Source organism: Propithecus coquereli, unplaced genomic scaffold (genome assembly GCF_000956105.1).
Source record: "Propithecus coquereli isolate 6110/MARCELLA unplaced genomic scaffold, Pcoq_1.0 Scaffold25, whole genome shotgun sequence".
In the NCBI taxonomy this organism is placed as follows: Eukaryota; Metazoa; Chordata; class Mammalia; order Primates; family Indriidae; genus Propithecus; species Propithecus coquereli.
In genome coordinates this window covers 8,696,337-8,724,247 of record NW_012148063.1, presented here as the reverse complement: position 1 = coordinate 8,724,247, position 27,911 = coordinate 8,696,337, and the positions used below count along the sequence as shown (strand labels likewise).

At 49.0% G+C, this 27,911-nt stretch overlaps 1 protein-coding gene across 1 annotated transcript in view; it reads left to right on the top strand.

The window, feature by feature from the left end:
• Positions 1–27,911, top strand: part of AGPAT4 (1-acylglycerol-3-phosphate O-acyltransferase 4) — a 105,806-nt gene that overhangs the window by 29,327 nt on the left and 48,568 nt on the right. The window contains exon 2 of the mRNA XM_012646843.1: positions 6,521–6,787. Coding sequence (XP_012502297.1) covers positions 6,610–6,787 — 178 coding nt within the window. The 5' untranslated portion in view covers positions 6,521–6,609. The remainder of the gene's footprint in view (positions 1–6,520; positions 6,788–27,911) is intronic.

Sequence of the window (27,911 nt, the reverse complement as noted above, 5' to 3'; positions counted from 1 at the left end):
AACCTGTTATAGTGGCACTTCATTCCATTGGATGGGTCTCTCATAATTCACTTTTTTCCTGTCATGTCAGAAATGTAAGTTTTTCTAATTTTCGATGCTTATAAATAGCAGTTGTTGAATATCTTTATATATGGAGAATTTCCTAAAAGCTAATTTTGCCGTTAAGATAGGTCATCTGGAGTTGGTTTATAGATCAGGCAGAGTGAGGGTGTTTGAGGTCCTGGTATGTGTGTCAGTTTGCTCACTGGAAAGACGGAGGGGATTCACACTCACACGAGGCTGTGAGTCCCATTTTTGTCTCATCTCCGTAGAGAGTGGTGTTATTATTTAAAAAAACTAATTTGGAATGTAAAAAATAGTATAAAAGACTTTGCATTTCTTTGATCTCTTTTTGTATGTTTTGTGAGCTGTCCTGGATTTTGAGGTCAAAAGAGCCTCAATAAGGTGTTGTTTAGATTGTAATGATGATGCTAAATTGGGCATGAGTATTGCTTCAGCATTTCTTCCTGGATTGATTTCTTTGGAAGAAGGAGTTTTGCTTCTTCTATAGCCATGACCTGGTTGAGTGCTGTGATGTGAGTGTGTGTGTGTGTGTGTGTGTATCTTTCAAAACACGCACACAGAGCTAATGCTATTCAGGTTGAGCCTCTCTTCCTGAGTGCGACTGAAGTTCATGCTTATTTAATAGTTTCAGAATATTGAATAAGGCAGAATATCTAAGTCTTAACTTAGAGTTCTCTTATTTGTTGCCTAACGTAATGCCTTAAGCTGACAGCTCTGTGCGTGTATTCAGAGAAGAATGCGGTTTGAATCCTCTCCTGGGTAGACTCTGAGCTTTCTTTTATTTGCTTATGTTTCCACCAACATAGGCTGGGCAGCATATGGTGCCATCTGCTTTCCACACACAGAACTCACTGCAGAAGCCCGGTGGACCAGCGGCCCTGCTGCTGTGTGCGCCTGGCTCTCTGTGTCAGGGGAACGTTACAAATGCTAACTCCAGAAAGCCACTGCCGCCGACAGCCCTCGGCTGCTTGCGCTTTAGCGCGTTCTCAAGTACTTCCTCGTCTGCGTGCTTCAGGAAGCTTACTGAGTAGTTGAGAGGGTAAAGCACATGTGAGTTCTTGCGAATGTATCATTTTCCATTTCTGAGTCACCAGCAGAAAAGTGTAAGTTAGAATGAAAACATACTGGGGGGATGCTTTAACATGCTTGAAAGTAAATTAAAGAAATGTCAGGATCTAGGTGTGTAGTAAGAAGGAAAACTGAGCCAATTTATATCTCATTGGCTTTTCTAGAAATGCCAAAGTAATATATCTTAGCTGCTCCCTCTTTGCCTCCTTAGTTTCTTGCAAATGATAGAAAACTCCTTCCAATTCTTGGGCGCCTCCTGTTCCAGGCATTGGGTTAAACGCTTCAAATGCATTATTGTACTTAATCCCGCAACCGCCTCATGCTGTTGGTATTGTTCTGATTTCACAGACGAGGAAACTGAGGGTCAAGTAAGTGAAGCTGCTTCCATAGCTGTAACGTGGCTGAGATTGGATTTGTAGCCAGAACTGCCCGACTCTCAACATCAGCACCCTAACGACCGTGCTGTGTCGCCCCACGCAGACGACAGCGCCTGGACCCCCGGTGGCTGGGGCTGCCTTCACATTTCACTGCTTCTCTTGTCTTGCTGGCCGGGTTATCACCTTTCCACTCTCTCTAATAGGACGTGCCAGCCCTCAGCCCTTTCTCATCACGTTAGCAAGCAGCACACTTCCTCCCTCGGAGACCGGCGGGTGCCTGGACCCCACTGCGCATGCCCGTGTCCGACCACACCTAACCTCTGGCGGGCCGAGGAATACGCTCCATCCCGGTCTGTACCCAGAGCGGGCTGCTCTCATTCTCATCACAGAAGAGGATGATAAAACACAGAGAAGAAAAAAGAAATCAGCCCTATTCCTTCCTCCATAATTTAGCCGTTATTAATAGGTGGCTGTGGACACAGAAATAGATGTGGATGTGAATGATATATGTGCACACATTATTATTTTATAATGCAGAATCGTAACCAAGCTTCTTTGTGAACCTGCTTTACTCAGTGTATTCTAATATTCTCTGAAGGTCCACACGAGCTGACCTAACCCTTCGTCGCACTGTTGGCTCATAGTTATCGTCCCCCATGTGTGCAACCCCCACGTTGCCCATATCCTTGTATGAGCAGCTTATTTTTTATGTCCAAATGGTGCTGAAGGAGGCTCTCGCTGGCGTCCAGTAACCCCCACCCCAACATTAATGACAGCTACTTGTTCTTCAAACAGCTATTAAACTCGTAGCCAACAGTTTTTCAATATGCCCTCAAGGACGGCCAGAGACTGTCGAAAGATTAAGTTCAAAATCTGAACCATCAGCAGCATGGGAAATAAAGGTAATTTGGAGTAAATTCTCTGGAACCTTTTGTGATTCCTAGTGACAATGGCTTTTTGTCCATGTTTAGAATGCTGGTTCAATGTATATTAAACCCATAGGTGGTCAGACTCTATCTTCTGGAAAATTCAGATAATGTATCCAAAGTAGATTTCCTGGCATGCATTTTCCATATTTTCTGTGATTTCTCTTAAAAATGTCTTCATGTTTCCACACTCCCTTCTGTATGTTGCCTCAGTTTGCAGGGTGGTGGTTTGTCTGGTAAGAATCCTCCCTCTGCCTTTCCCCCCATAGCTAGTGTGTGCTTTGAGCCCTAATCTAGTCACTCTGTCCCTCAGAGATGACAGTGGGGGTCTCTGTAGGCAGACTTTACTGCATGAGCCCATTGGAAGAGAATGCCCAGGAGGGTTTGGCATCCTGCACCTGACATCCCCAGGGTTGGTTCTCAAGGGCATGTGGGTGAGCTTCAGAAAAAGGCCCCCCGGTGTGCAGCCCGCTGCTATTTCACTTGCTGAGTGCCAAAACCCAGCACAAGCAACACCACTTTTGGAGTTTTGAGCACACGAGTTCATCATTGTTGCCCCGTTGATAAGAAATGTCTTTATTCAGAGAAATATGACATGGAAACAGTTTCATAGTTCTTTGTTGATTTAGAAACTTCTTAAGTTACTTCTCTGACATTCTCAGAAACAGCATAAAATTCTTTGTCCTATCCTTGCCTCGTATAATAAACTGCTAAAGTGGGTTTGCTGGAAAGATTCTTTCCATGACATTCTAGGTACTTACAAAGCTGAATGGGAAATAGGCGAAGTATTTAAAAATGTTTTCTCTCTAGCTATTTTCATCACTGGTCAGATATCTATACCATCTTTCCCTCAGTACCACACGAAATTGGGTACTTGCCACATTAGAAGAGAAAGCTCTCCTTTATTCAAGATGGGAAGGACGGGTCCTCCAAACCTCTACCTGGAATAAACTTAAGACACAATCGCATTTGTCTGCGGACACCCCCCTGTGTAATTTCATCTTGTCTCTCTCAATAATCTGCGCTAGAACCTAAGTCAGTTGAATTATTGAACAACTCATAGCACTTCTCACCCTGTTCTTCAGGCAATTCCTTGACTATTCTTGTTTTTGCTTTTGCATATAAATTTGAGAATCAACTTAAGTTTCACAAGATCAAAAAACAATAGCTTCCTCGGGATTTTGATTAGATCCTATTACCCCTTTTAGAGATAGACAAACTGAGATTCAGAAAAGTTAATTTACCCAGAGATACACGACCAGTAAGAGATAGAGCTTGAAAGTCAGGCAGTTGAACTCCCAAGCTCAGCTCGAACACAACACCGGTCTAGCAAACGGGCCTTGAGGACGTTTGTGGGGATTAACAACCCAAGACCCCAGACAAACCAAGGCTTTTCTGCCTGATTCCTCCTAAGGCTTGTCTGTCTGCGATTCCTTCTTAAACATCACGGATACGGTGTTAGCCCTGGTTCGTGCAGGACGAGTGAGGGTTTTACCTGAGGGCATAGTGGTCTTTGAAATTTTACAAGGAGAAAAAAAATCTTGAATTGTTTTTGTCATGCCCTAATACTGCGCTAGAGACTGAGGAAGGCAGCATTTAATCCCTTGCATCTCCCATGTCAGTTGACTTCCTTTTCTTAGTATTAAATCAGCAAAGCAAAGAATTTGTCAACTATTTTATCAATGTTAGACCCCAGAAACCTAGTGAAGAATCCAGTTTTGTCTGGCCATATTGTCTGGAAGCTATGAGTGGCTAGTCCAGGGACAATGAATAAACTTGCATGAATATTCAACATCAAACCCAAACTGCTGCTGAGCTGTAAACCAGTGCAAATCACTCCTTTTTGTGTGGCTCCTGGAGTCCAGTGCGTGGAGGGCGAGCTGCCAGCTTAATGCCTGTTCCTTATTGGGAGACTGGGAGCGCTGAAACTAAGTAAGGAGTTTTGCAACCTGGAAATGTCTGTGGAAATGTCCTGTGGGGAAGGCCAGAGATGTGATTCAGACCTGCAGGGCCTGGATGGGTGCCAGAGAGTGGAGCTTCTGGGACCTGAAGAATGGGACGTCTCAGCTAAGCTAAGCTGATTTCAGAGAAACCAGGCCGAGGGGTCCCATTTCTCTCCTATCAGAAATGCGTAGGAATCTCACAGGAGTGTGGCTGCCTTCCAGATGAGCCAGGGGGAACCTACCTCCCTCTGACTGTCCTTATGCCTGAGACCATCCTCAGAACCACCTGGATGACCCAGGAGCGAGTTTCATTCTACGTCTCTCAGCATAATTTGCGATTATGAACTTCACTAGAGGCTGCACTGTCTTTTGCCCTTGGGGTAATTTCGGGGCTGCTCTGCCAACAGGAGTTCTGAGTGCGGGAGAATCTCTCCCCTTACTCAGGAGCAGAACAGCCTGGACAGGCAAAGGAGAAAGAGCTTGGAGTTAAAGCTGGGCCCCAAGGTCAGGCATCCAGGTGACAACCTTAGGCAAGTCAGCCAAACTAGCAGTTGCCTCGGTTTCTTATTCTGAAAAGTAGGATAATAATACTCAACTCATGGGATTCATGGGAGCCTTAAAATGAGATAATATGTCTGAAACATTACAGATGCTCCTTGATTTATGATGGAGTTACATCCTGATAAACCCACTGTAAATTGAAAATACTGTAAGTGGGAAATGCATTTAATACACTCAACCAACCTACTGTAGCTTAGCTTAGCCTAACTGAAATGTGCTCGGAACACCTACGTTAGACTCCAGTTGGGTAAAATCATCTAACGCAAAGCCTATTGTATAATAAAGTGCTGAATGTCTCATGTAATTTGTTGAATGCTGAAAGGGAAAAACAGAATGGTCGTGTGCGTACGCGGGGCTTCTGCCTCCTTCACGTGGCTTTTGCACTCTCACAAAGCTGAAAATCGTAAGCTGAACCATGGTAAGTCGGGGCGTGGCTATACACAGGTCGTTCTTTTTTGCTGACGTTATTAATAAAGAGTGCGACAGATCTGGGATCCCTCAGCCCTCGCTGTCAGGTCTGTCCTGCAGTGTGAGTTCTTCCCGGGACGTTCGCGGGGCTCTTCTGCTCCGGGGGAAGCCGGTGCGCCGCTCTTCAGCTTGCTTTTCCATCAGAGTCTTTGAAACTCCTGCTTTCACCTTTTTTCACAAAGAAAACCATTTGTTTCCCAAACCGTAAAGTCATTTCGTGATTCCATCTGGATAGGACTGTGAGTGCTGTCGCTCTGTGTGTGTGGAGTTTCTGATATCAGAAGCACGGGGGTGGCGGGCCAAGGCGCAGGGGGTCGTTTTCTTACCTTCATTGTTAATTTGTGTGTTTACTGACACCCTCAAAGTTCAGTCCTTGTCTACCTTCATTAAAGCCTTCTACAAATATTTTTTTAAAAATTAAGCTCCCACTGTGTGCCAAGGGCGCTTCTAAGGTGCTAAGGAGACGACAATCTTCAAGGTAATCGTGGGCCTGGAGAGGCTGGCAGAGTAGCGGAGGAAGGCGAAGAATTCAACAAGCAGTAGCAGAGCCTGATAAATGTCGTACGAGCGCGGGGGGCTCGGGGACTGGGGCCCACCCCAGATGTGTCTCCGCCCTTCTCGCCCAGGACAGGCTGGAGTTCAGGGCAGTCCTGTGGGAAGTGAGGGGTGAGCGGGGGTCTGAGGGCAGATAGCAAGTGGAGGGAGATGAGACGGGACTCGGCCAGGAGGGAAGGCCCCGTCCTGCGAGTCCAGCAGACAGGCCGCAGCCTCAGGATGGGGCCGTGGCTCCCGCTGGCTCAGCTGTGGCTCGGTGGGGAGGCTGTAGAACCCTGGCTGAGCCTGTCGCCTTCCAGGCCTCGACTTCCTCATCTGTCATAAAAGTACCGACCTCCGAGGGTGCTGGGAGAATTAAAGGAAGGATTATTTGCAAAGGGCTTAGACTGTGCCCAACAGGAAGTAAGCACGATATCAGTGTTTGCTAAACAAAAATAAATCAACTAGTGTACAATGAGTTTAACCTCAAGTGTATGTTTGTCTTTGAGAAGCATTTTTTTCCTCGACTATAAAAGCGTATCATATTTTTGCTAATGTTTAATATTCATTTGTGTTTTAGACGCTTTCCTGAGTCTTGGATCTTTCTTCCTTCTGGAAATATTCTACTGCGGGTATTTATTTATTTTGAAATAAAAGCAACCACACATCATGGACCTCGTTGGACTGCTGAAGTCTCACTTCCTGTGCCACCTGGTCTTCTGCTACGTGTTTATCGCCTCAGGGCTAATTATCAACACCATCCAGCTCTTCACGCTCGTGCTCTGGCCGATCAACAAGCAGCTCTTCAGGAAGATCAACTGCAGACTGTCCTATTGCATCTCAAGCCGTAAGTTATTTACTTACGATTCTGTATTTTCATCTTCACTGGGGATGTATGTATCAGAGTTATGGCTCTTGATACGGGTTTACTGGGCTTGCGTTGTATGCTGTTTTTTGTTTTCGCTTGTTTTGTGTTTGAAATGGCTATTTTTGTCCTTACTCCTCAAAAACTATTTTTTGAATGAGTAATGCCAATAGCACAAAACCCAGCAGGCACAGAGGGTATACTGTAAAAAGTTAACATGCATTCTCTCACTATTTCTCTAGTTTTCCTCCTCAGAAGCGATCAGTATTAATGATTTGTTATCCTTACAGAAATAGTATATATATATACATATATGTATGTGTGTGTGTACATATATATATATGGCTCTTATGCATGTACATTTATGTGTGTGAATCTCTGCACACACATGATACATGTATTTTTAAAAAAAACGAAATGGCAATATACTATATTCTCTTCCTTGTTTTTTTTTTCTTCAACTTTTTATTTTGAGATAATTGTAGATTTACATGCAGTTGTAAGAAATACAGAGAAATCCCATATACTCTTCAGCAAGTTGCCCCATGGTAGCATCTCGCATAGCTGGAATACAATATTCCAACCCGAAAATTTGCATTGGTACAATCCACCAACCCTACTCAGATCTCTACTCTTACACGCGCTCGTTTGAGTGTATGTGTGTGTTTGCGTTTGATTATGCTAGGCATTTTAAGCATGACGAATTCAACTGGCCTGTGTTTCGACAATTAAAAAAGATGAAATACGTCTCTCCCTGCCTTTCTTCTCCTCAATCCTCCCGCCCTCATTTCCAACAGAGTGTCCTATCACTTCTAAACCAAGAGAAGAATAACTGTAGTTGTTGTTCTCAGAGTGACATCCCAGAGTGACAAAGCGGTTCCTGCACATCCAGGTACTCATTACTGTAAAAACAGCCCAGGCAGAGGTGCCTGTTTCTCAGCCACCATTGGTCCAAGGGTTATTTTCAAATAGATGGTGCCTTAAACCACACACACAAAAAAAATGAAATCCATGTATTCAGATGTTTTAGAGATGTGTTTTGTTGTTGCTGATGATTAACCTCTAGCCTATACCTCCTCTCAAAAGTAGAGCACACGGTGTATCATTAGCAATCATATACATGGGTATGAATAGATTTCAAAATACAAGCTCTTTCAAATTAAGTACTTAAAAAATCTCAGCTACTTTAGATTTAGATTATGCCAGAATACATAATTATTAATTTTTTTTTTGAGATGGAGTCTTGCTCTGTCACTTGGGCTAAAGTGCTGTGGTGTCAGCCTAGCTCACTGCAGCCTTGAAATTTTGGGCTCAGATGATTCTCCTGCCTCAGCCTCCCGAGTAGCTGGGACTACAAGTGTGTGCCACCATGCCTGGCTAATTTTTGTATTTTTTGTAGAGAACGGGGGTCTTGCTGTTGCTCAGGTTGGTCTTAAACTCCGGACCTCAAGTGATGCTCCTGCCTCGGCCTCCCAGAGTGCTAGGATTGCAGGCGTGAGCCGCGGTGCCCAGCCCAAAATTATTAATATCTTTTTGATGCCCTTTAAATACAGCAATCAAATTTGAATTTCAGTCAAAATACAAGCTGTGTACAATGATCCAAATGGGTTACTGCTGATCCAATCAGTTCTTATTTGATAAACTTCAAAATACTTGTAGGGGAAAAAGTGACAGTTGTTATTCATGATTTCTTTCGTCGACTCAGAAGTTGCAAATATGTCTGATACTGTTTCTTACATGGCTTGAGTGCAAGACCTACTGTATCTTCTATTAGAATGCTTTACATAAATGTCTTGAAAATTTTCATAAGGTTATGAAGCTGAGTTATAATTGTAAAACAGTATCTTTAATCCACCTGTCTGTGGCCTGTTGGGTGCAGCCACCAATGCAGTCCAGTACTATGTGAGGTACTTTTCCTTGTCATGTACTTTAACATTCGTCTCCCAGTGTGTGGCCTCTTCGGGGGTATAGAAAAAGGAAAAACGTGTCAGAGCAGGGCAGAGACAGTAGGAAATGGCCTGGAATGGGAGCTGTAGCTATTTGAAGAGAGAAGAGTTTGCATAATTGAGGGAAAGGAGATAGTTGACTGAGATTTACCTTGTAATTTTAACCGTCTTTTTACCCTCCAGCAGTAGGTTTCTGTTTCAGCAGAATGTAAATTTAACAAAGCAGTGCTGATTGCACTTTTCATTGAAACCTGCATTTACATGATAATTTGCATGCACCTATGGCGGTTCCAAAATCTGTCAGTTTGCAATGTGAAATCCTGTACGTTTGCAGTCAGAACCCCTGTCCAAATTTCCAGCAGATGGTTAAGAATCGAGCTTCTCCTGTGGAGTTAGGAAGTAGGAAATGGGATCGGAATTCCTGAGAGTACTATATTTTGGTTTTGGTTGGGGGTAGAGACACACTAAGGTGATGGCAGGGTCATGTAGGTATTTTTCTAAGGATGCTTTAGCCTGCTCGTCTCTGGTGGAAATTAAGACATGAAACAAATTGAGAAAGCAAGGTGGATTTTTACCCATCACAAATTGAATAATTTAGAACAAATTCCAAATGAAACTCAATAATTAACCACCCAAGACAACTGGCATCTCAGTGCATGGCACACGAAAGGTGAGCAGTCTAGTTTTACTGAAAGACCAAGAAGCACCTCCCTCCAGGGGCCTCCCGCAGTGATCTGTGCCCATCCTGGAGGAGGGAAGCTTCCATGGGCCTTGGGTCAGGCTGTAACAGAGACATATTTTATAACGATGTGGAGGGGGAAGGGTACATTTCTCCCTCTAGGGGAGCAGTTCTGGCTCCTGGAAGGAGAGAATGTAGTAGAAGGGGAGGCTGAGCCATCCCGGGGATGGCTCACGGGCACCCCACTGCCATGAATCAGTTCACATTAGGGACCACATCTACCCTCTCCGGGTTTCTCCATTCGTGCTATCCCAGGAGGCGTTAGGTCGCAGAGCTGTTCTCTTTTTCTCTTCTCTTTATAATACTTGCTCTAGGTAATTGACAGAGTTCCTCATAGCCTGAGTTGTTTCACAGCAACCAAAGACATGTGACAAGACAGAATATTCGGGAAGCTTTGCTGGGCCACTGACCATCCATAGGTGACGGTTGGTGGCAAGTCCGCAGCGTGCATAGGAGACAGCGACACAGCTTCCGTGTGCCTTAACTCTCCTCCTCTCCCTCCAAGCTAAGACAGAAACTGCGCCCGGGTTTAATTGTGTCTTCTGGCATATGAATCATTCTAAGCTTAGAAAATCAGCAGCATTCATCATTTGCAGCTGATTTTCTAAGGAAAAGGCAGAAAAAAATTGTTTCCTCGAGAAACAGCCCCTCCGTCCCCCTGCTCACTTTTTACTAACAGAACTGTGTCATCGTCCCCTTTTTAATTAAATATTTGTTAAGAGCTTGATGCTTGTGCCGAGTGAGTTCAAAGCAGTCACCAGCCCTGGTGTGGTAAAGCGCTCGTGCAAAAGGCCACAGTGATACAAATGACAAATGAGATGAAACGCAGTGAAAACAGCCTGGTTACCAGCAGGCCCCACTGAGCAGAGACTTTTAGTCGACTGGCAAGGACCCACCTCACGAATAACAACTTGAAAGTGATTTCATCTCAAAGGCTGGTTTTAGGGGGTTGCTTTGTCTTATTTTTGCCTAGGATTTAGGCAGGAAAGGCCAAGTCAGGCTGGCTTAGTGGGCTGCACGAGGTGCGGAGGGTGGGCCAGTGTCGTCTGTAAGGTGAAAAGAAGGAAGACAGAAAAAGGGGGCGAAGGGCAGAATTTTATTACATTCCCACTGTGCAGGATATGCCTGTTGATCTCTAGGGAAAGGTGGCCAAGACTGGCTGTTTTTTTCTTTTCACCCTGACGTTGTGGGTTTGAAAAGACAAAGATTAGGAGAACCTATTAATGTCAAGGTTTAAAAAAAAAAAAAAAGAAAGAAGCAGGGGTGAGGCAGACTGCAGATGCCCTTCGGGGCCCTGGAAAGGGCTGATGAAACCAAACAAAATGGAGACGTCCCTTCCACGCCTCCCCTTCCATGCCGCCCCTTCCACGTCGCCCCCCAGCCCGCTGCCACCCTCCCCAGCCCACTGCCGTGCTTCCAATTCTGTGCTGCTGCCAACCAGTTCTGCGAGTTTGAGCTGTGCTCTGTTTTCCTGGACCGGGAGGCTCGTGGCTTTGGACGGCTGTCTGACGCACGGCTCCACGTGGTTCCTGTAATGGGCAAGGCCACGTGTGGAGGGGGAGTCAGAATTTGGAGCGCTGGGATGCGAAATTAAACACCTCGCCCTCCTGCTTAGGGTCATGTCACCTCGCGCAAGCCACACAACTCTCTGAGTCCAAGTAACAGGACCGATCACAGAGGCTGGAAAGGCAGCAGAGGTGCTGTGTGAAGGAGTGAGTGCTTTATGAATCGCTTATAGCACCTCAGATTAAGGATGAGACTGGGACGTGTGTCTCTGGGGGGGAGTGTGGGGAGGGTGGGCAACGGGGTCTTGTCTTTCTTCCCACTGTGGTTTGTTACTTGGGTAGGGAACCGTACAAGCTCAGCTAAATAAAGGGAATGGAATAGAATTGACCCAGATTCCAATAGTTTCCCAATGAAGGGCTTAGAGTTTCTTGTTTGGGCTCTCGGGAAGCTGTTTACCTTCCTTTTCAGCCCCTGCGCCTACCCCGCTTGAAGGTTACTTGCCTGTGTGCGGAGGGTGGCTGGGAGAGGGGAGTGGGAGGGAGGCCAGCTGTGCACGGCGCTCGCGCTGCCACCGCGGCGTCCTGCCCTGAAGCAGATGTCCAGTCCGCCGTAACGGTATCAGCATTCGTAGTGTACTTCAGGATGAACGAGTCACTGCAGATGTGTCACCTGAGAAGGGCTGGGCAGTGGCCAGCAGGCCTGGCAGAAGCTGGTCTGCGATCCCACCTGGAAGGTTCATCAGGGCGTGGCGATGCGTCAGGAGCGGCTTCCTTGGGGTTGTGCGTGCGGGAGGGGAGGAAACTGCGCGTCGCCGGGCTCCCGTTCCTGGCACGCACCTGGAGGGCCACAGGGAGCGGAGTCAGGTCTGTTCTCCTGAGAGAGGGAAGATTCTTCACCCAGCCCGAGCCTTGGGCTGACCGTTGAGAGCAGTCTGGTCTCCTGGCTGGGTGGAGTGCGTGGTGTCTCAGCCCCTCCTCTGGGCAGAGGCGCGGGTCCTTGGGTGATGACTCTGTTCGAGTGCTTATGCTTTGCGACCCAGGTGTCACCGTGGGTCTGAAGGCCTAACAAGGTGAAGCTGGTGGAGCAGAAACGGCCTTTGGTGCCTGACGCGCACAGTGGGATGGACCAGAGCTGGTGCTGCCCAGTCTCCCCCACGCGCGTTGGGGATGGAGTAGCGCCTGGCTCTGCTTTCACGTGCCTGCCTGCGCGTGCCGTTCTGATCCCACGGACCGGCAGGCTGGCTCCTTTCCTGCTGGCCTCGGAGGCTGTCGGTGCGGCTGCCAGGGGGCTGCCGGGCAGGGCCTGGATTTGGGCTTCCTCCCCCTTATCGACCAAGCACCTCTTGCACGTTATGTTTCAAATAATGCAGTAAATTGTAACACAACACAATCTTTTTGTTTAATAGGGATCTTTTTCCCTGCTTTGCCTAGGGAACTCTTGTGAGGTAGCACAGTCTGATGGCCTCTGCTCTAGGCCCCTTGAGACCGAAGGGGGTGACAGTCTGGTGCTTTCATTCTGAGTTCACCAATGTGTAAATTCTGTGGGTCAAACGTTTGTACCAAATTAACGTCGCTCAGCAACACTGCCCACACTGCCCGCGGACCTTCTGGATCTCTGAGGAGTGGGGGAGAACCTGGGGTGGCAGCCTCGTGCTGCTTGGCAACATGGCCAGGCTGAGCCACACGCCCCAGGGTTCTGTGAGAGTGGCCAGCGGGGAGGCCGGGGCTCCTGTGAGGCGCACCCACCCTCTGGGTGCTGCTGGGCAGGGTCTGCAGGGAGAATTAACGTCCCTAACCCCTCCATGTTGAGTTAATGAAAGGGGACAGCCACCTGGGGGAGGAGGCGCTGCAGCCCCGGCCAGAGTCAGCGGGAGAGGGGAGGGGGCACGTGGCGGGAAACGAGCAGGGGACCAGCCCCCCCCTCCAGCAGCCTAGCTGCCTCTGGAACCACCTGAGAGCCCCCAGGGTCTGCCCACACACACAAAGGATGTGGTGGCAGGGGTCACCCGGCTTGGGGTTGGGGCAAAGCTGGGGTGGAAGGGGGGTAGTGGGCAAAGGTGCTTGGGCTGACCCTCAGCAAGCCCGAAGGGGGACCCGGGGGGACCCACAGCACCGGGACACGGGCACTTGGGCCCTGTGCAGCCAGTCCCACTACGACTTATGCAGGGCTCCAAGTTCAGTGCCTTGTCCTGGACTCCTGTCCTGGTGCTCCAAGGAGGCCACTTGGATGGCAGAGACTCAGCCATCCTGCACTTCCACGTGGGCCCCTACGAAGACCACCCTCGAGGTCGCCGTCCATGCCAGAGAGTAATCCCACTGCCAGGGCCTCTGTGGCCAGGGGCATCGTCCAGCTCTGGGCTGCACATGCCCGGCAGTGTGGAGCCCGGCAGGGAGTGGAGGGACCCAGCCGTGGCTGGACAGGGCACGTGCCCTCCCCAGGACTGGCAGGCACCCCTGCTGTTGGCACTACTAGCGATCAGCCAACACCTGATCCTAGATTTCCCCAGGCTTGCCTGTCCGAGGGAAGCTGTTTACGACCACTTTGGCCAGGGGACCCTCAGAGGCGCACGGCTGCCCCTAGGAGCCGTCCATGCAGACGCACTCCCCTCCAGGGACTGGCTCTTAGGGGGGCGGTGCTCTCAGCTGGGGTGCTGAGGAGGCTGTGAGGGAGGAGGGGTTGCCTCCCCTCGGGGGTCTGTTTCTGAGTGGACCGGAGCAGGAATTAGGCAGGACTGTGTGCCGTCCTGAGGCAGCCGCTGGCGACCCCCGTGGAATGAACATACGAGGCAGGTCTGGGCTCTTGTTGGCAAGAAGGCCGTGACCCCTCGAAGAGGGGTCGCGGTGGCGTTTCTCGAGAGGGAGCGAGCCCGGTTCCCCCTGCTGCCAGCGGTTTTGTCTGCGTCTCTCCCGGCCTGACTAACGGCAGGGCCACTTTTCCTTGGCCCAGTTTGAGCCGAGCTGTGCTCTGTCACTGCCGTGCAGGTTCAGACTCCTTCGCTCGTCACTGTAGCTACCTCCAAGATGTCAGATAAAGGGGTCTGTTAGATTGTCCCCCTAATCCCTGAGTCCTACCCCTCGATCGCCGTCTTTGAGCCTGCCGAACGTGCAGTGGGACAGGACCTGCTCGCCGCCTCCGCTAGGCGCCACAGCCCCAGATTCGGGCATCCGCTTTGAAGGAGCAAAGACTCGTCCTCGCCAGTCCAGGTGGCGATGGCCGCCCCAGAGGAGACTGGAGTCCCAGTGACTCCAGTGTGACATCAGCGGAATCGCCTAAGGTTGGCGCTCTCTCCCTTCAGTGACGCTTCTCTACTGTGGCTTTGGTGAGTAAAAGATTGAAAGGGTTTGAAAGACCCCTGACGAGTCCTGTGGCTCGTGCCACCGGTGGGGCCCCGATTCCAACCCGGAGGCAGAGCCCTTCCCGCTGGACCGAGCGGGGCGCAGAGCGTCTGGTGGAGCAGCCTGCTCCTCTTCCAGCGCCTGTCGCGTGCTGGCGCCTTTTCCCTCTCCTGCTCCACGGCTCGAAGAGGCAAACGCAGCCTTCACTTGGTGTCACTCCCTGTGATGGCGTCACCTCGGGAGGTTCCTCGGTCTCCACACGTGCTGGTTCATTGAGTGCCTTAGGAATGGACAACAGCAATCTTCTTTCGTTTATTTTCTGGTTCTTTGGGGAGCATCCCCCGTAGACCGCAGGCGATGACGCAGAATCCATAACTAGGTCCACGAGACGAGAAGGCTACAGTGAATCAAGCAACAAAGACCTTTCTCTAAGTAATTTTTGGCGGCTTACTCGGCGAGTATTATTGAGCACCTAGTAAGTGCCAGGCACTGCGTCTGGTGCTGGGGAAACGGTGGGGAGCCCGGCAGCAGGTTTCCTAAAGATCTCACCGTAATCTTACAAAACGAGTCCTACCTGCCGCGTGTTACTCCGGTCATTACTAACAGGACAAAACCATGCCGTCCCATATTTGGGCAAAACAAACCTTGTTCCATTTTCTTTTCACTTAGTAAGGCTTTTTGGATAGTATTAAAAAAGCAAAACCATACCAGACTAGCAAGTCAGCATACCAAATGGAATGTAGCGGAAGCAATCTTGAAATTGCTTTGATTTAGATCTTATTTAAAATTCTTTATTGAGTCAAAGAACTTAGGTGTCTGCATTTAAATGATGCCAGAATGGTAGATGGGTAAAATAAAAGAATCACGGCACGTGCAAGCTGAGAGAAGTCAGGCCTCCTAATTCCGTCCCTTTATTCTACAGACCTTTACTAGCTCATTCGTGCTGAGCACTTACTGACAGGCACTGTTTTGAGTACTTAAGCACAGAGAGTCTCAGTGACTTGCCCAGGGCCACACAGGAAGCGGCAGGGCTAAGACGGGGACCCAAAGTCTGTGAGCACAGAGCCTCTCACGTCTGCACGACCCAGCCCCGCCCAGGGTCCTGAGGTGAGGCCAGAGTCCAACTGGTGATTGTAGTAAATGACAGGCTCTCAGCCTACAGCCTCTGAGGTGACACTCCACAGGTTACAGAGAAATGAAAAGAGAAGTAAGTCATAATAGGTAGCTATTTTCGGCTCTAATCGTTACACCTGCCACAATTTGTCAAGTGTTGACTACATACCAGGCGTCTACCAGGCAACGTGCTAGACCTTGTATAGCCACCACCTGCTTTACCCACAAAACCATGCCTCGAGCAGGTGAGTCCCCATTTTTCCGATCAGTCAACTGAGGCCCAGCGAGATCGGATGACTTGTCTAAGGCCCAGCAGTAAGTGGGGGAGCTGAGATGCTCCTACATTTTGAAATAAGCAAATACGGTATGCCATGCAGGTTTTTATTCCAGCACCGGTGGACGACATCGAGCAAACATCTGCTAGGATCAAACCTGCACATGCTGATTTGCTGTCTCAGCCCGAGGAGACCCTGCAGCACGCCTGTCACCGCTCATCGGGCGTTCAACAAACCTGCTTCTGAGTTCATTCTGGGGAGGCAGACGCTTGGAGCAAGAGACACGGGGTGCAGCTGCTGCCCTGGGTGGGGCCAGGCCACAGCAAGGCCGCGGGGCAGCAGCTGGACTAGGCGTGCACAGGGAGTGCGGAGAAAGCCCTTCGTCCTGTGGAGGGTGCGGCCGCCTGCCCTGCAGCAGCCCAGCCTGGCGTTGAGGGATGAGAGGCAGTTGTGGTGTGTTGGCAAGAGGACAAAAAGGCGGCCTGGTCGGAGGAAAGCGCGGATGCTGCGTCACCAGGGGGCTCAGAAGCAGCGCAGGCCTGGAGCAGGAGCGCGTGCACGCGGTGGCCTCCTGTATTCGGCCCTCAGAAATCCCAAGCACTTTAGTTTTGTTTCGCCCCGAGCAATGTGTCTCAAAATGTGCCTTGAGAAATTGTTAATTTATTTTTTGAAAAAAATCTGTTCATACATAATCTTTTATAGAAAGATACCCCACTGGGTCATTATTTCCTTGAACCACGTTATATCCCAAGTATAATGTTAAGTAAAAATGTGTGATGCAAAATCCATGATACAATCTAATACCAATTTTATAAACGTAGACTGGAAGTAAGTTTATTAGAGTGCTATTTTTAGGAATTGTAATTAGAGATGATTTTTAAAATCGTCTTTGTATTCTCTGAATGTCTTGTCTTTTATGCAATGAACATGTATTTTATATACTGGAAAAAAATATGAAATAAAACTCAAACACCAAAAAAGAACAGAATAGGGAATGGCTTAAGGAAGGGAGTAGAAAAGGAAAATATAAAGTGGGCCCTTTGTGAAATAAAGCGTCAAATCCATTCAAAACCTTTTATCAACCGATGTATCGATTGGCTGCCTCTTCCAGGCTGGGTGGGGCGGAGGCCCTGGGGACCAGGGGTGACAGGGAAGATGTTTCAGGCTGTGCCCTCCCAGGACCTGAGCTGACGTAGTCAACTCTCGTCACGAATATTGCAGTAGTTTGGTGGAGCGGAACAGAGAGGGGAGATCGGCCGTGAGAACTGGACACTCGGTGTTAGGGGCCGAATCGTGTCCCCGCCCACCCCCAAGAAGAGATTGAGGTCCTGACCACCCTGTACCTGTGTGTGTGGCCTTGCTCAGAAATAGGGTCTTTGCAGATGATCAGCTTAAGACGAGGTCCTTAGGGTGGGCCCCAATCCAACGTGACTGTGTCCTTACAAGAAGGAGACACGTGGACACAGAAAGACACGCAGGAGGAAGACACGGTGAAGACACAAGGAGGATGTCACCTACAGGCCAAGGAACACCTGAGGACATGAAGCTCCCAAAAGCCGGGAGAGAGGGAACAGACCCTCCCTGACGCCCTCAGAAGGAGTCAGCCCTGCTGACAGCTCAGTCTTAGACTTCTGGACTCCAGAACTGTGAGACAATAGGTTTCCATTGTGTAAGGTCACCAGTCTGTGGCACTTTGTCACAGCAGCCCCAGGAAACGAATACACTCTGCTTTCTAAGTCTTTGCTTCTTCCACGGAGGCGGTGGAGCGCAAAGTGAAGTCCAGGTCATTGGGAGATGGCCGTGTTAATATCGTATCTATTTCTCTCTCCTCTGCTCTCTCCTGCTAACACCTTGCTTTTATCCACGGACCAAGCTGAGACGTCCTTTTTCCTACCTCTTAAAAGTCAGGAACTCAAATGAGTGAAGTGGGGCTGGGGACAGTGGCCATGGAAGAGGATGGCAAACTGTATGGACGCCGCGCGGGAACCTCACCTAGAGGAGCAGCCCTGCTCGGTCCGGCAGCGACTGCCACGCAGGGAGGCCGGCTGCAGGGTGGGGCTTCGGTGCCTGGAGGGGACTCATACATTTCTGCCACTTGTATGCTTTGTGCAGTGTGTTCAACTGGCATTTATATCATCTCTTGAAATACACTGTCTTCAGAACTGCTTTGGCTAGCCACCAAAGCAGTCTGCTTGGGGAAAGTAGAATAAAAGGCTTTGTCCTTCAAACCTGGAGAAAGGCCTAACGGTGACAGGAGAGGGGCACCCGTGACAAATCAGGTGTGGGCATTGCCCACCCGCAGGGCGATATTTGGTCTGTCTTACTGACAACCTCTCCGTTTGGCCAAGAAGAGGGCAACAAGTCTATTCTTCCTCTTTTTGCTTTGCATTAAAAAAAAAAAATACGAGATGAAGTCCTGTCACCAAGACAGACTGTTCTGTCGTTCCAGGTACTCCTGGATTTTTAAACCCTGAAGTATCAGGGAAGACGTCTGCTCAGCTCAGTTAGAGGGAATGTTTTCTCTTCACGTCACTGTCACACTCTGGCCCAATTCCTGGTGAAATGATTTTATTCGGAGTTGGGCTTTTACTTGGCTGAGCTTTTCCACACGATGCTTGTTACAAAATTGGCCCTCTCTGCCAACACCTTTTTGTTTCCTCGGGAAGGAGCAGGGTGTGGGGACTGAGGGCTGGTGATGGCGCCGGCGTGTTGTTAGTTTAGTTCATCAGCAGTTTCACAGGCCGTGTGGTTGATACGCCTGTGGTTAGAAGCGTGTTGTATACCCGAACAGTCTCATGTCATGAGGCTGATTCAAAGGACAGTGTGAGGAAGGACGCTGGATTGGTAAGTTTTTAAAAAGAGGCATATAACTGTGTTACAGCACGCCTCGTTTATTTTGAGTAACAGTTCATTTCTGTATCTTAAATACGTGTGTACGTGTTTGCGTATGTATGTTCTTCTACTGTGAATCTGTGTCCCCTGGTCATTACGTTTTAGGCGGGAGTTTGGCCATACCAAATTTCAAATGGGCACACTAAAGGGACAGCTAATCTGGGAACACAGATGTGATCCTGAACTGTGTGAATGGATGCTTGGCTTAAAGCAAGTTGTCTTAGCAGTTGATATGGTTTATAAATAAATTAATTCTCCGCCAAGGGGCCCGTTTGTTTTTGGAAGCATTAAATGTCACTTGTGACTTAAGTTACGGCTTTCAAATGAGGTTGTAAGTTTGACTTTGGTGTCTTGTAACTTCCTAAGACGATTGTGTGTGGTGTTCAAAGTGGGGTGGGTGTTCCCAGGAGGCGAACAAGACAGGCCACTGGGGTAAACTCCTATTTATATTTCTTTTATCATATCAGTCTACCTGAAGAGGCTAAAATAAATTGTATTTATTTTATAAATTATGTAAGATACGGTTTTTACAGTTGTAAAATTTGTATTTGCCAGTGGCACATATTTAATATTTTCTCAAAGGATCCAAAACTTTGGAAGACCACTCCCTTAGCGTATGGGTTTTGGTTTTGATACACTTGAAACAATTTAAATAGCACAATTTGAAGTAAGGGGGAAATAGGGTTCATAAAAACAAGCTACAAAGCAAAGGGAACATTGATGGCAACAAGTATTTTCACATTTTCCTCTGTCTCTGTTTATCCTGGGCCCAGATGGGATCTGAGGCATTTTCAAACATTCTGAGGCTTCTCCAGTCCTGCCCTCCCCTCCCCAGAAAGGAGGGGAGATGTTAGATTAAAAATATTCTTCACTTCCACAGTTTGTTTTGGGAAAAAAAAAAATCCTAGAAATGCTTTGGTAGCTAGTGTTTCCTCATACTGTGGTAGAATATATTCTATCCTCCTCTTCCATCCCAGAATACATAGGTATGTGGTAGGGAAAGCAGTGAGTGGAGCCGTTATTCTCGAACATGCTTACGGCTCCCTTTATAGTTTCCGTGCTGTTTGGGGGTAGATTTGACATGGACGTGCCATGCCAGGGCCGTGGACGAGGGGCCCCTGCCCTGGTGCTACGGTTATGGGCATCTAGAGCTGCAGCCCTGGCCTAACCACCTGGGGACTCGGTCCACTTACCTGGGGCTTGGTTCTGTGTGCCCTGGAGACGGGAGGTGAAGGTATCCTGCAGCCGTTCCCCAGCGAGTCAGCCAGTGCTGCTGACAGACGGGGTCAAGCATGCTTTGGAAGGGAGCTCTGGGAACCTGGGGAGTGTGCGGACGGGATGACCAGGAACACAGTGGGGCTTAGGAGGAGGCGCTAGGGGCTGTGGGGATGGCCACAGGCGTCACAGCTCTGTCCACACGTTTGAGGGATGTCACGTGAAGAGGGACTCGCAGCATTCTTAGAACCTCAGAAAACTGCAGTGGGGTATCTGGAGGAAGCCACCAGAGACGCATGCGAAGATCCCTGATGCTAGAGCCGTCCAGGATGGAGCAAGGAGCCTCAGCCAACAGCGTGTTTCCTCCCCTGGGAATCCCGCATAGAGTGGGTTGACCGTTCAGGGGGACGATTTGCAGCGTGTTCTTCAAACCACCCGTGTGCATGGAGGAACTGTTCAGATGACCTTGAAAATCTCCTCTGGCTTCAGAACCGTCACGGGTAGACAAGGCTGCTGGATGCCTGCCACGCACCAGCTGCTGATGAGAGATTGTCGACTCTTCGAAGACTTGATGAGGTAACTGTTAGTGTTTGATGAAAGAACAGGGATTTGTTTCAGATATGTAGAATGGAGAAAAAGTAAGGCTAGAGCAGACAGAGAGACGGTAAAGTGCAAACATTGTGCTCATGCATGAATGGAGGGAGATGTTGGCATGGCATCAGACAGGCAGAGGGATGAATGTAACAAATTCTGTTAAAAACAACAGAATTAAAGACTTTAGGCAAGAACTGACCAGGAGGCGAGGAAACACATGTCAGAACGGGGCCCACTGTGGTAACCATTTTGCCTGGCAACGGTTTTTAGGGCGCCCAACCTTCCCAGTTGGCCTCTAAGCATGTGAGACTTTCCATTTTAAAATCGTGACAGTCCCGGCAATCCAGGCCAAGTTGGTCACCCTAACTTTGGTCAAAGTACAGACCCTAGGCCTAACCCCCTCGGAACGAGAACAAGCGCACGTTCGTTCTGCAGTCCTCGTTGGGGTCATGTTAATGTGCCCCCCAGGTTTGACTTGATATGTGCACCACTTTCTGTCCTAAGAGTTCGCCGCTTCCCAGCTCTTAAGGAGCGTCTTTGGACAGAAACTCTGCAGCGATGTCTCAGTTTTGAATGCTCCGAGCAAGCACAACCGCTGATCATCTCGTGTTTTGTACACGTAACCTTCACGTGTGTTGCTTCACTAGTAGTTATTTTTTGGTGGAAAGAAAGCTGCAGGTAATAAAAAATGAAAAGTGAAGTTTTTGTTTAGAGGGTTCATGTTTCTGGCTGAGCACTGTCCTTGGAGGTAATTTTCATACTGGGCGCATAGTCGTGCAAGCCGAGACCTGGCTGGATCGGAGCATTGCTGGTGGACGTGTGGAGGTGGAGACCCCCTTTCGTGTCATCTGCATCAGAGTAACGTGTGTGTAAGGCTTGTCGTCATTTTCTTGGAATTCAAGGAAGGGCTTGCCACATGCGGAGAATAAAGCAGTGCTTCCCCAGAAGGCACTCTGGCGGGTGCACTGCACAGGTGACGGTTAGTATTTTATCAAAGGATCGGGTTTCTTAATCTGAAGTCCTGCTCACTCTCCTTAAAACACTTCCTTCATGGTTTATAAAACTCATGGCTGCTCCTTCCCCGCACACGCTGGAGAGGTGAGTCGCCACTTCCCTGTGCTTCCTTCACCGTCTCTCCCGTGCAGTGCTTGCCTCCCCGCAGACACAGCGTGGACTCCTGGACGCAGCAGTGTCTGATTAGGGGTGAGCTCTGCGGAGCCAGTAGCCAGCACTGCCCTGGCACCAAAACAGGACTCCCCTCTAAGTGGTCGAATGAAGGAAAGAGGTGACCGCTCCGGGGCTGGAGTGAGCCCCTGTGCCGGGCTTGCTCTGGGTGGGGAGACCCAGGAGGGGTCACAGCATTTCACTGTTTCCACATCATAATTATTTAATGAACCAAAACCTGTGTTTTGAGTACTCATCTAGTCTCAGCCACGAAAGCAGTAGAGCACACATAAGAAGACATAAGATTGTGTAGCTAATTCCTAAATAATGTCATATAGACTTAAGTATTACAGGATTTCAGAGAGAAAAAGAAGTTACTGTAGGCCAGACAAGTCAGGGAAGGCTTCAGAAAGGGAAGGTCTTTGGCCAGACTTTGGGGGAAGAGAGAGGAAGGGAAGGGCAACTTTGCCAGGATGCCTGTTGCCTAGAGCTTAAGCAAAAGGCAGAAGCATATTAGCTCAGAAAACCAAGTAGCCATCACAAATGTGTAATAAGTTGTGTAATGGAACAAAAGTAACAAATACTCAAAACTCATCACTCCCTAGTTAGTTTACTGTATTTTGCTATTATCTATGCTCTGAGATTATTTATAACTGTTGTATGCGTATGATAGAAATGCCATATAATGGTGCGTGATGGCACATCCCTTCCGACTCCTCATTCAGTGATCTCGTGTTGACATCGACCGTGGCGGGAATATTTACACTGTGGAAATTGGCAGAGCTATAAATCAGGTTTTTTTCCTCCTACCCTGGACTGAGAACTGGTTCTGAAACATTTCCCAGCACGGCACTGTCTGCACGTCATTGGGGCGGGGGTGGAGTTCTGTAGTAATCTTGTCCAGGCCATATCCCACCCCGAGCATGTGGTTCTCTTACCAGAAGAAAGGGGCTCTGGACTGGTCAGACACGGACTGTCGCCATTGCAGAGCATTCCGGGGCAGTGGCGAACATTTAGACGGTCTTTGCAGATGTCTGCATCGCGCTGTGCTCTGTGCCAGGAGGTGGGTTGGGAGGTGATGAGACCCCGTCCTTCCACCCAGTCACAGTCTAGTGGGAGAGCGAGTCCCTCGCTGTCCATGCTGGGGACTGCGCTGGTGCGCGCAGGGCTGGCGGGAGCAGAGCCGTCCCCAGTGGGTGCACCAGGGCGCGGTGGGAGGAGGCGTCTCCTGGACTCCTAATCTTCCTCCCGGGCGCTGAGTGATTCTCACTGGGGTTCCAAGTGTGCCGCGCTGAGTCATTACCCCTCCCTTTCACCAGGGTGATCGTGATGTTCACGAATGTGGGATTGTTCACGTGCACCAGCAGCCAGCTTCTTTAAACAGAAAGGAGCAGATTAAATACCCACGTCTCCAACCAGAGCAGAGCATGAGTAGTGAGAGAAAATGCAGGCAGACGCCACCACCTGCATACTGGGTTAGCACAAGCGTGATTGGACCCTCGGGACGTGCAGGGAGAGGATCTCTCCTGGGCTTGGTTATGTTGTTCGTCCTGTGAAGTCGTGACAGGCTTTTAGTAGCAGCCTCCACCGGAGCCCTCCCCCCTGCATCTGCCACCTGGCACCCAGCAATTTTTTTTTTAAAACATGTTCAAGTAATGGAATGCCCTCCAATTTAATGAGCAAGTATTGAGCACCTACTGTTGCCACATACCAGCTACTGTGCTTCAGGTGCTGGGGACCCAGAGATCACTGGGGCCCAGTTCGTGGCCTGAAGCTGCATCTTCCAGCTCAGCTCCAAGCCCCAGCTCCCAAGCAAGAGGACAGTGTTCTCCTGTCCCTTGACGTTTCCACCCTGTGCTTACCCCGTCTCTGCCTGGCATGTAGTTCTCTCTGCTCATCTTTCATGGCTGGAACACGGAGTCAGGCCATAGTGATGAACCACCTAACAAGAAATTGTGACAAGGGCAGGAAAGCCTGAAGGTGAAGACCATGTTCAGCAAGAGAACAGCAGCAGCAGGTGGGCAGAGGTGAATCCAAGCTATGCAGAAGGAAAGTCAGGGGGAAGTTAAGCCAGGCGGCTGGGACCACTGAGAACGATCACCTGAATTAAAGAGCGTTGTGGGGCCAGACGCTGCCCGAGCATTTTTTGAGCTTCCACAAGTGGAGCAGAGGGAGTGAGTTGGGAAGGAGCGATTGCATGGAAGGCGTTTCCCTACACTCATGAACTTGAGCCCCAGAAGTAAAGAAGGCGGTTGCGGGGGTTGTCTGCCCTCCTACACACAGGAGAGCCGACTGTCGCAGACACTTGCTGAGGACAGAGACAGGGATGTCGTTGCCTATCCCTCCTCGCCACTTTCCTCCAAGGGCCTGCAAGCTTCACCGCTTTGCTTCCGTCGTCCATTGAGTTAGTCCCACCTGACCCCACGACCCCAGGGTGGGGTCAGAACTCTCTGAAGCAGAGACATCACCAGCTTGTATCTGTGACTGCAAGTGTCAGTCTCCTGGTTGGACTGTGAAGGAGCCTTGTCAAGTCAGGACAGAAGCAAGCTCTTGGCAGCCTCGCGCGTTTGGCTGTAGTTGAATGGCAGTTTTTGTTTGTTTAATCCCCGTCAACTGGACGTGGAGCAGTCGAGAGAGCAGCTTTCCAGCTCTGGGGCAGAGGAAGGTTGACAGCCCCTCGTGCCCACTCTGCTCCATCTGGTGGATGGATGCAGAGGCAGCGCTGGATGAATGAAAGGGTGGGCGTATCTACCCAAACGGGAGAAGTTATAGTGGATTGGTGATTATATGTTGGGACTTTGAGAGTGTGAGCTGTCAGTAGGAACCTTGGATTTTGTGGGCTTTGTTTTCGAGGTAGTGGAGAGCATTGTACTGGGTGGCTCAAGTGAGTAGACCCCCCCTCAGCTCTTGCAAGGATCTCAGTATTTCAAGCACGTGCTGGACTCTGAGATATAAAGACTAGACTGCTTTAGATTTAAAAAGACTGTTTTAGATTCAAAAACCATATTTAAAATATGGTTTTTGCCTATAATATGTGCCAGAGAGACAGACCTGAGAACCACACTCACGGTGAAGGGCCGTGATTTCGGGACTTGATACTGGGAGTGAGACCAGAGTGGGTCACTGTCAGTCCACGGTCCCTGGGGTGTGCGTGCATTCTGCAAACTCAGGAGTGTGGGAAATAGCAGAGGAGTGAGCCAGACCTCAGGGGGCTTGTGATCTGGCACAGATTTGCCCACTGGACGTGAAAACATTTTCAGCCCACAGATATGTGGAAGCCTTACTCTATGGAGACATTTACAAACTAGGCAACAAATTGCAAATGCAATGCTCTGAGTTATGCAGGAGTGGGGTTGTAAATTAAGTAGGATAACCAATGTATCTTGCCAAACTGTACAGACTCATGCAATCATGAGCATTAAGATTGTTCTCAGGTCTGTAGAAATGAGGAGCATCTAGATGGTCCCTTTTGGGGGTTGAACTCAGTAGTTAAAATGTTAATACTATATAAAGAGCATAGCTGGCAGCCTCACGAAAGAAAAGACTCTTAGCATCAAGCTGGATATGAAGTCGACTGAGTTTTCGAAACTGCCGATAGGCCTGTTGCCTTTATCTCCGCCCTCTCTGCGAACGGAGAGCCTGCAGAAGTGGTTTGGAAGCTGACAAAGGCACAGTTTTGAAATACAGTCACGCAACACATCGATTTTTCAGTCAATGGACCATGTTTACAGCAGTGGTCCCCTAAGATCTTAATGTCGTATTTTTGCTGTACCTTTTCTATGTTTAGGTACACAAATACTTAGCACTGTCACAGCTACCTGCAGTATTCAGTACGGTGACGTGCCGTACAGGCTGGGAGCCCGGCAGCAGCAGGCCGTACCACCTAGGTTTGTGTAGGTGTGCTCTATCACGTGCATACGACGAAATCGCCAAAGTCCCCCAACGATGTATTTCTCAGAGCGTGTCCCCGTCGTTAAGCGAGGCATGACTGTGCTCCTGTTGTCCTTTTGCAGACACTGTCCCAGGCGGGTTCTAGCAGCAGAGTGTAGGCACCACGCACTCTCGGGTGTGCCCGAGTGCCTGGTAATTAAATAAGTCTCCGGTAGCTCCTCTGAGGCTTGGTTAGCCGGAAGTGGTGCCGACGGACCTTTTCCAGTGCACACATAGGGAAGCGTCTGGTAAACCAAGGAAGTGATTTGCACCCCACCCCACCCCCATTCAGCTCACTGCAGGCAGCGCACCCAGTGACCCCAGGACCCAGGCTGGGTGTGGTTTCTGCCCACACAGAATTGCATGGAAACCCGGGGTGAGCTGCCCGGATGGGATTCCCCTCAGTTCTTGCCTTAGCTGCAGTCTCCAGCCTCCGCCTGTCTCCTGGATGCCAGCCTGCCAGCCCTGGAGGCTGAACACGCCACTTGCCCTGTTCCGTCTCCTGGTATTTCAGTTCTTCACGTCCTGTCGGTCTCTGACCCCTCATTTGTTTATGCTTTGATTAACTTTATGCATTTACTCAACAAACATTTGTTGAACACCTGCTCCAGCTACGTGCTGTTCTAAGAGCTGGGCAGGCGTATGAGGACACATCCCCTGCCCCTTGGGTGTAGGTCCCCCTGGGAAATTCCCAGGGTTGGCCTCTGCCCCTCTAGGGGCCTATTAGGTTCTGACATGGAGTCTGGCTCCATCCCACCCTCCCTAGTTCCAGTCCGTTCTGGCCTGTGCTTCCAGCCTCCCCTGTTCTGCGTGGTAATTAAGCCCTTTTATCCAGCCCCGGGGGACATACTGTGCCACAAGCTGTTAGAGAAGTTGATACGAGCTCATGGATTAATTCAAGCCCCACAGAGGAGAAAGCAGCCACTCCCCTCTGCGCAGGTCTTTGGGGTCTCTGACTCAGCTCTTCTCCAGGGGTCCTGTGGGAAGGGAACTCATTTCACAGATCACATTTCCACTTTGATGAGGAACGCCCTCATTCGAGCACCATGGTAGTATCTGACCACTTACCACCAGGTTGCAGGCTGGTTTCAGGGCAACCCAGCTTCTCCCATTTGGTTTGCACCTGCGTTGCCTTGCCAATGCCAGCCTTCCTAACTTGAAGTGAGTGCATATTCCCCAGTAATTAACACGACGGCAGGACGGTAGTTTTGGGGACTCTGCAGTGTGGGTTCACCCACTTTGCTTATGTCCCCCAGTGGTACTTTTGATTACATTGTTTCCTCTGATTATTGACAATCCTTCCCCGTTAGGCAGCTATGCATTTATCCTGCTTCTTTTTGAATTGTTACAAATTATGAATTGATGGAATTCAAAATTAAGTGTTACCGTGCCTTATGTAAATACTTTGGAAAGAATTTTTTATTGAAATCAACCAGCACCAAATATTAATAGTTTTCTTTTGAAAACTGGTGTACTTCTTTTCCATTTTTTTCTTAGGTTTTTTTTTTTTTTTCCTGTAGTTATGAATCTTCAAAATCTACGTGATGAGTGATCATTATTTTTTCAACCAAGTTGCTCAATGTAAGCATTTTCTGTTATGGTTGTTTTAAGTGAATTCAAATTTGAAAAGGAAATAGGGGTTGTTACACGCTTTATTGGGTTTTGTCTTAAATTTTGTGAGTGTTATGGAGAAAAACAACTTAAACCTGCAGATGTCGAGATGGGGTGTGTGCATTTGCATACACGAGTGTGTATGTGTGTGTTTCATTAAACTGTTGAGAACAAAAGGAGTTCAAGGTGGGAACAGAAGGGAAGTATTGCCAAGGCTGGAAACACGATAAACATAGGAGAGCATGTTATAGGGACAGTTCCACGTAAGAGGCATCTGGAGAGATTCTCTCAATACTGAGTGGCTTACTTTCAGTACTGCAGTGTTTTTCTTGGCAGCTAATGTTCACAGAAAAAAAAAATTAAAAATATATACTTGGTTTTCAGAAAATCTGATTTTTAAACTAATGCTGACAGTTTCTTTCTGATTAGAACTGGAACTCAGCCTAGCCTTGTTTCAGCAGGACTCACAGGAGTGGGAGGCGGGGGGTCAAAGTCTAGGAAATGACTGTTGCTGTCTCTCTCAGCTCCCGTCGTTCTCCTCTCCTAGGAACGGATACGGTAGCTGCCTTCAGGGCGTGCCGCGGATGATCTGAATGGATCCATCCAAGCCTGGAGCTCCTAGTCAAGCTTCAGACTGTCTCCCACCCTGGCTGGGGCACACCACTGTCACTGCATGTCAGCCTGCTGCTCGGGGTCCGTCCCTCCCCGTTCAACTGCTTCTTAGAGGACTTTCTTTTCTCTGCCACTGGGTCACTGACTCTCATCCCCAGTGACTTCTCATCTCCC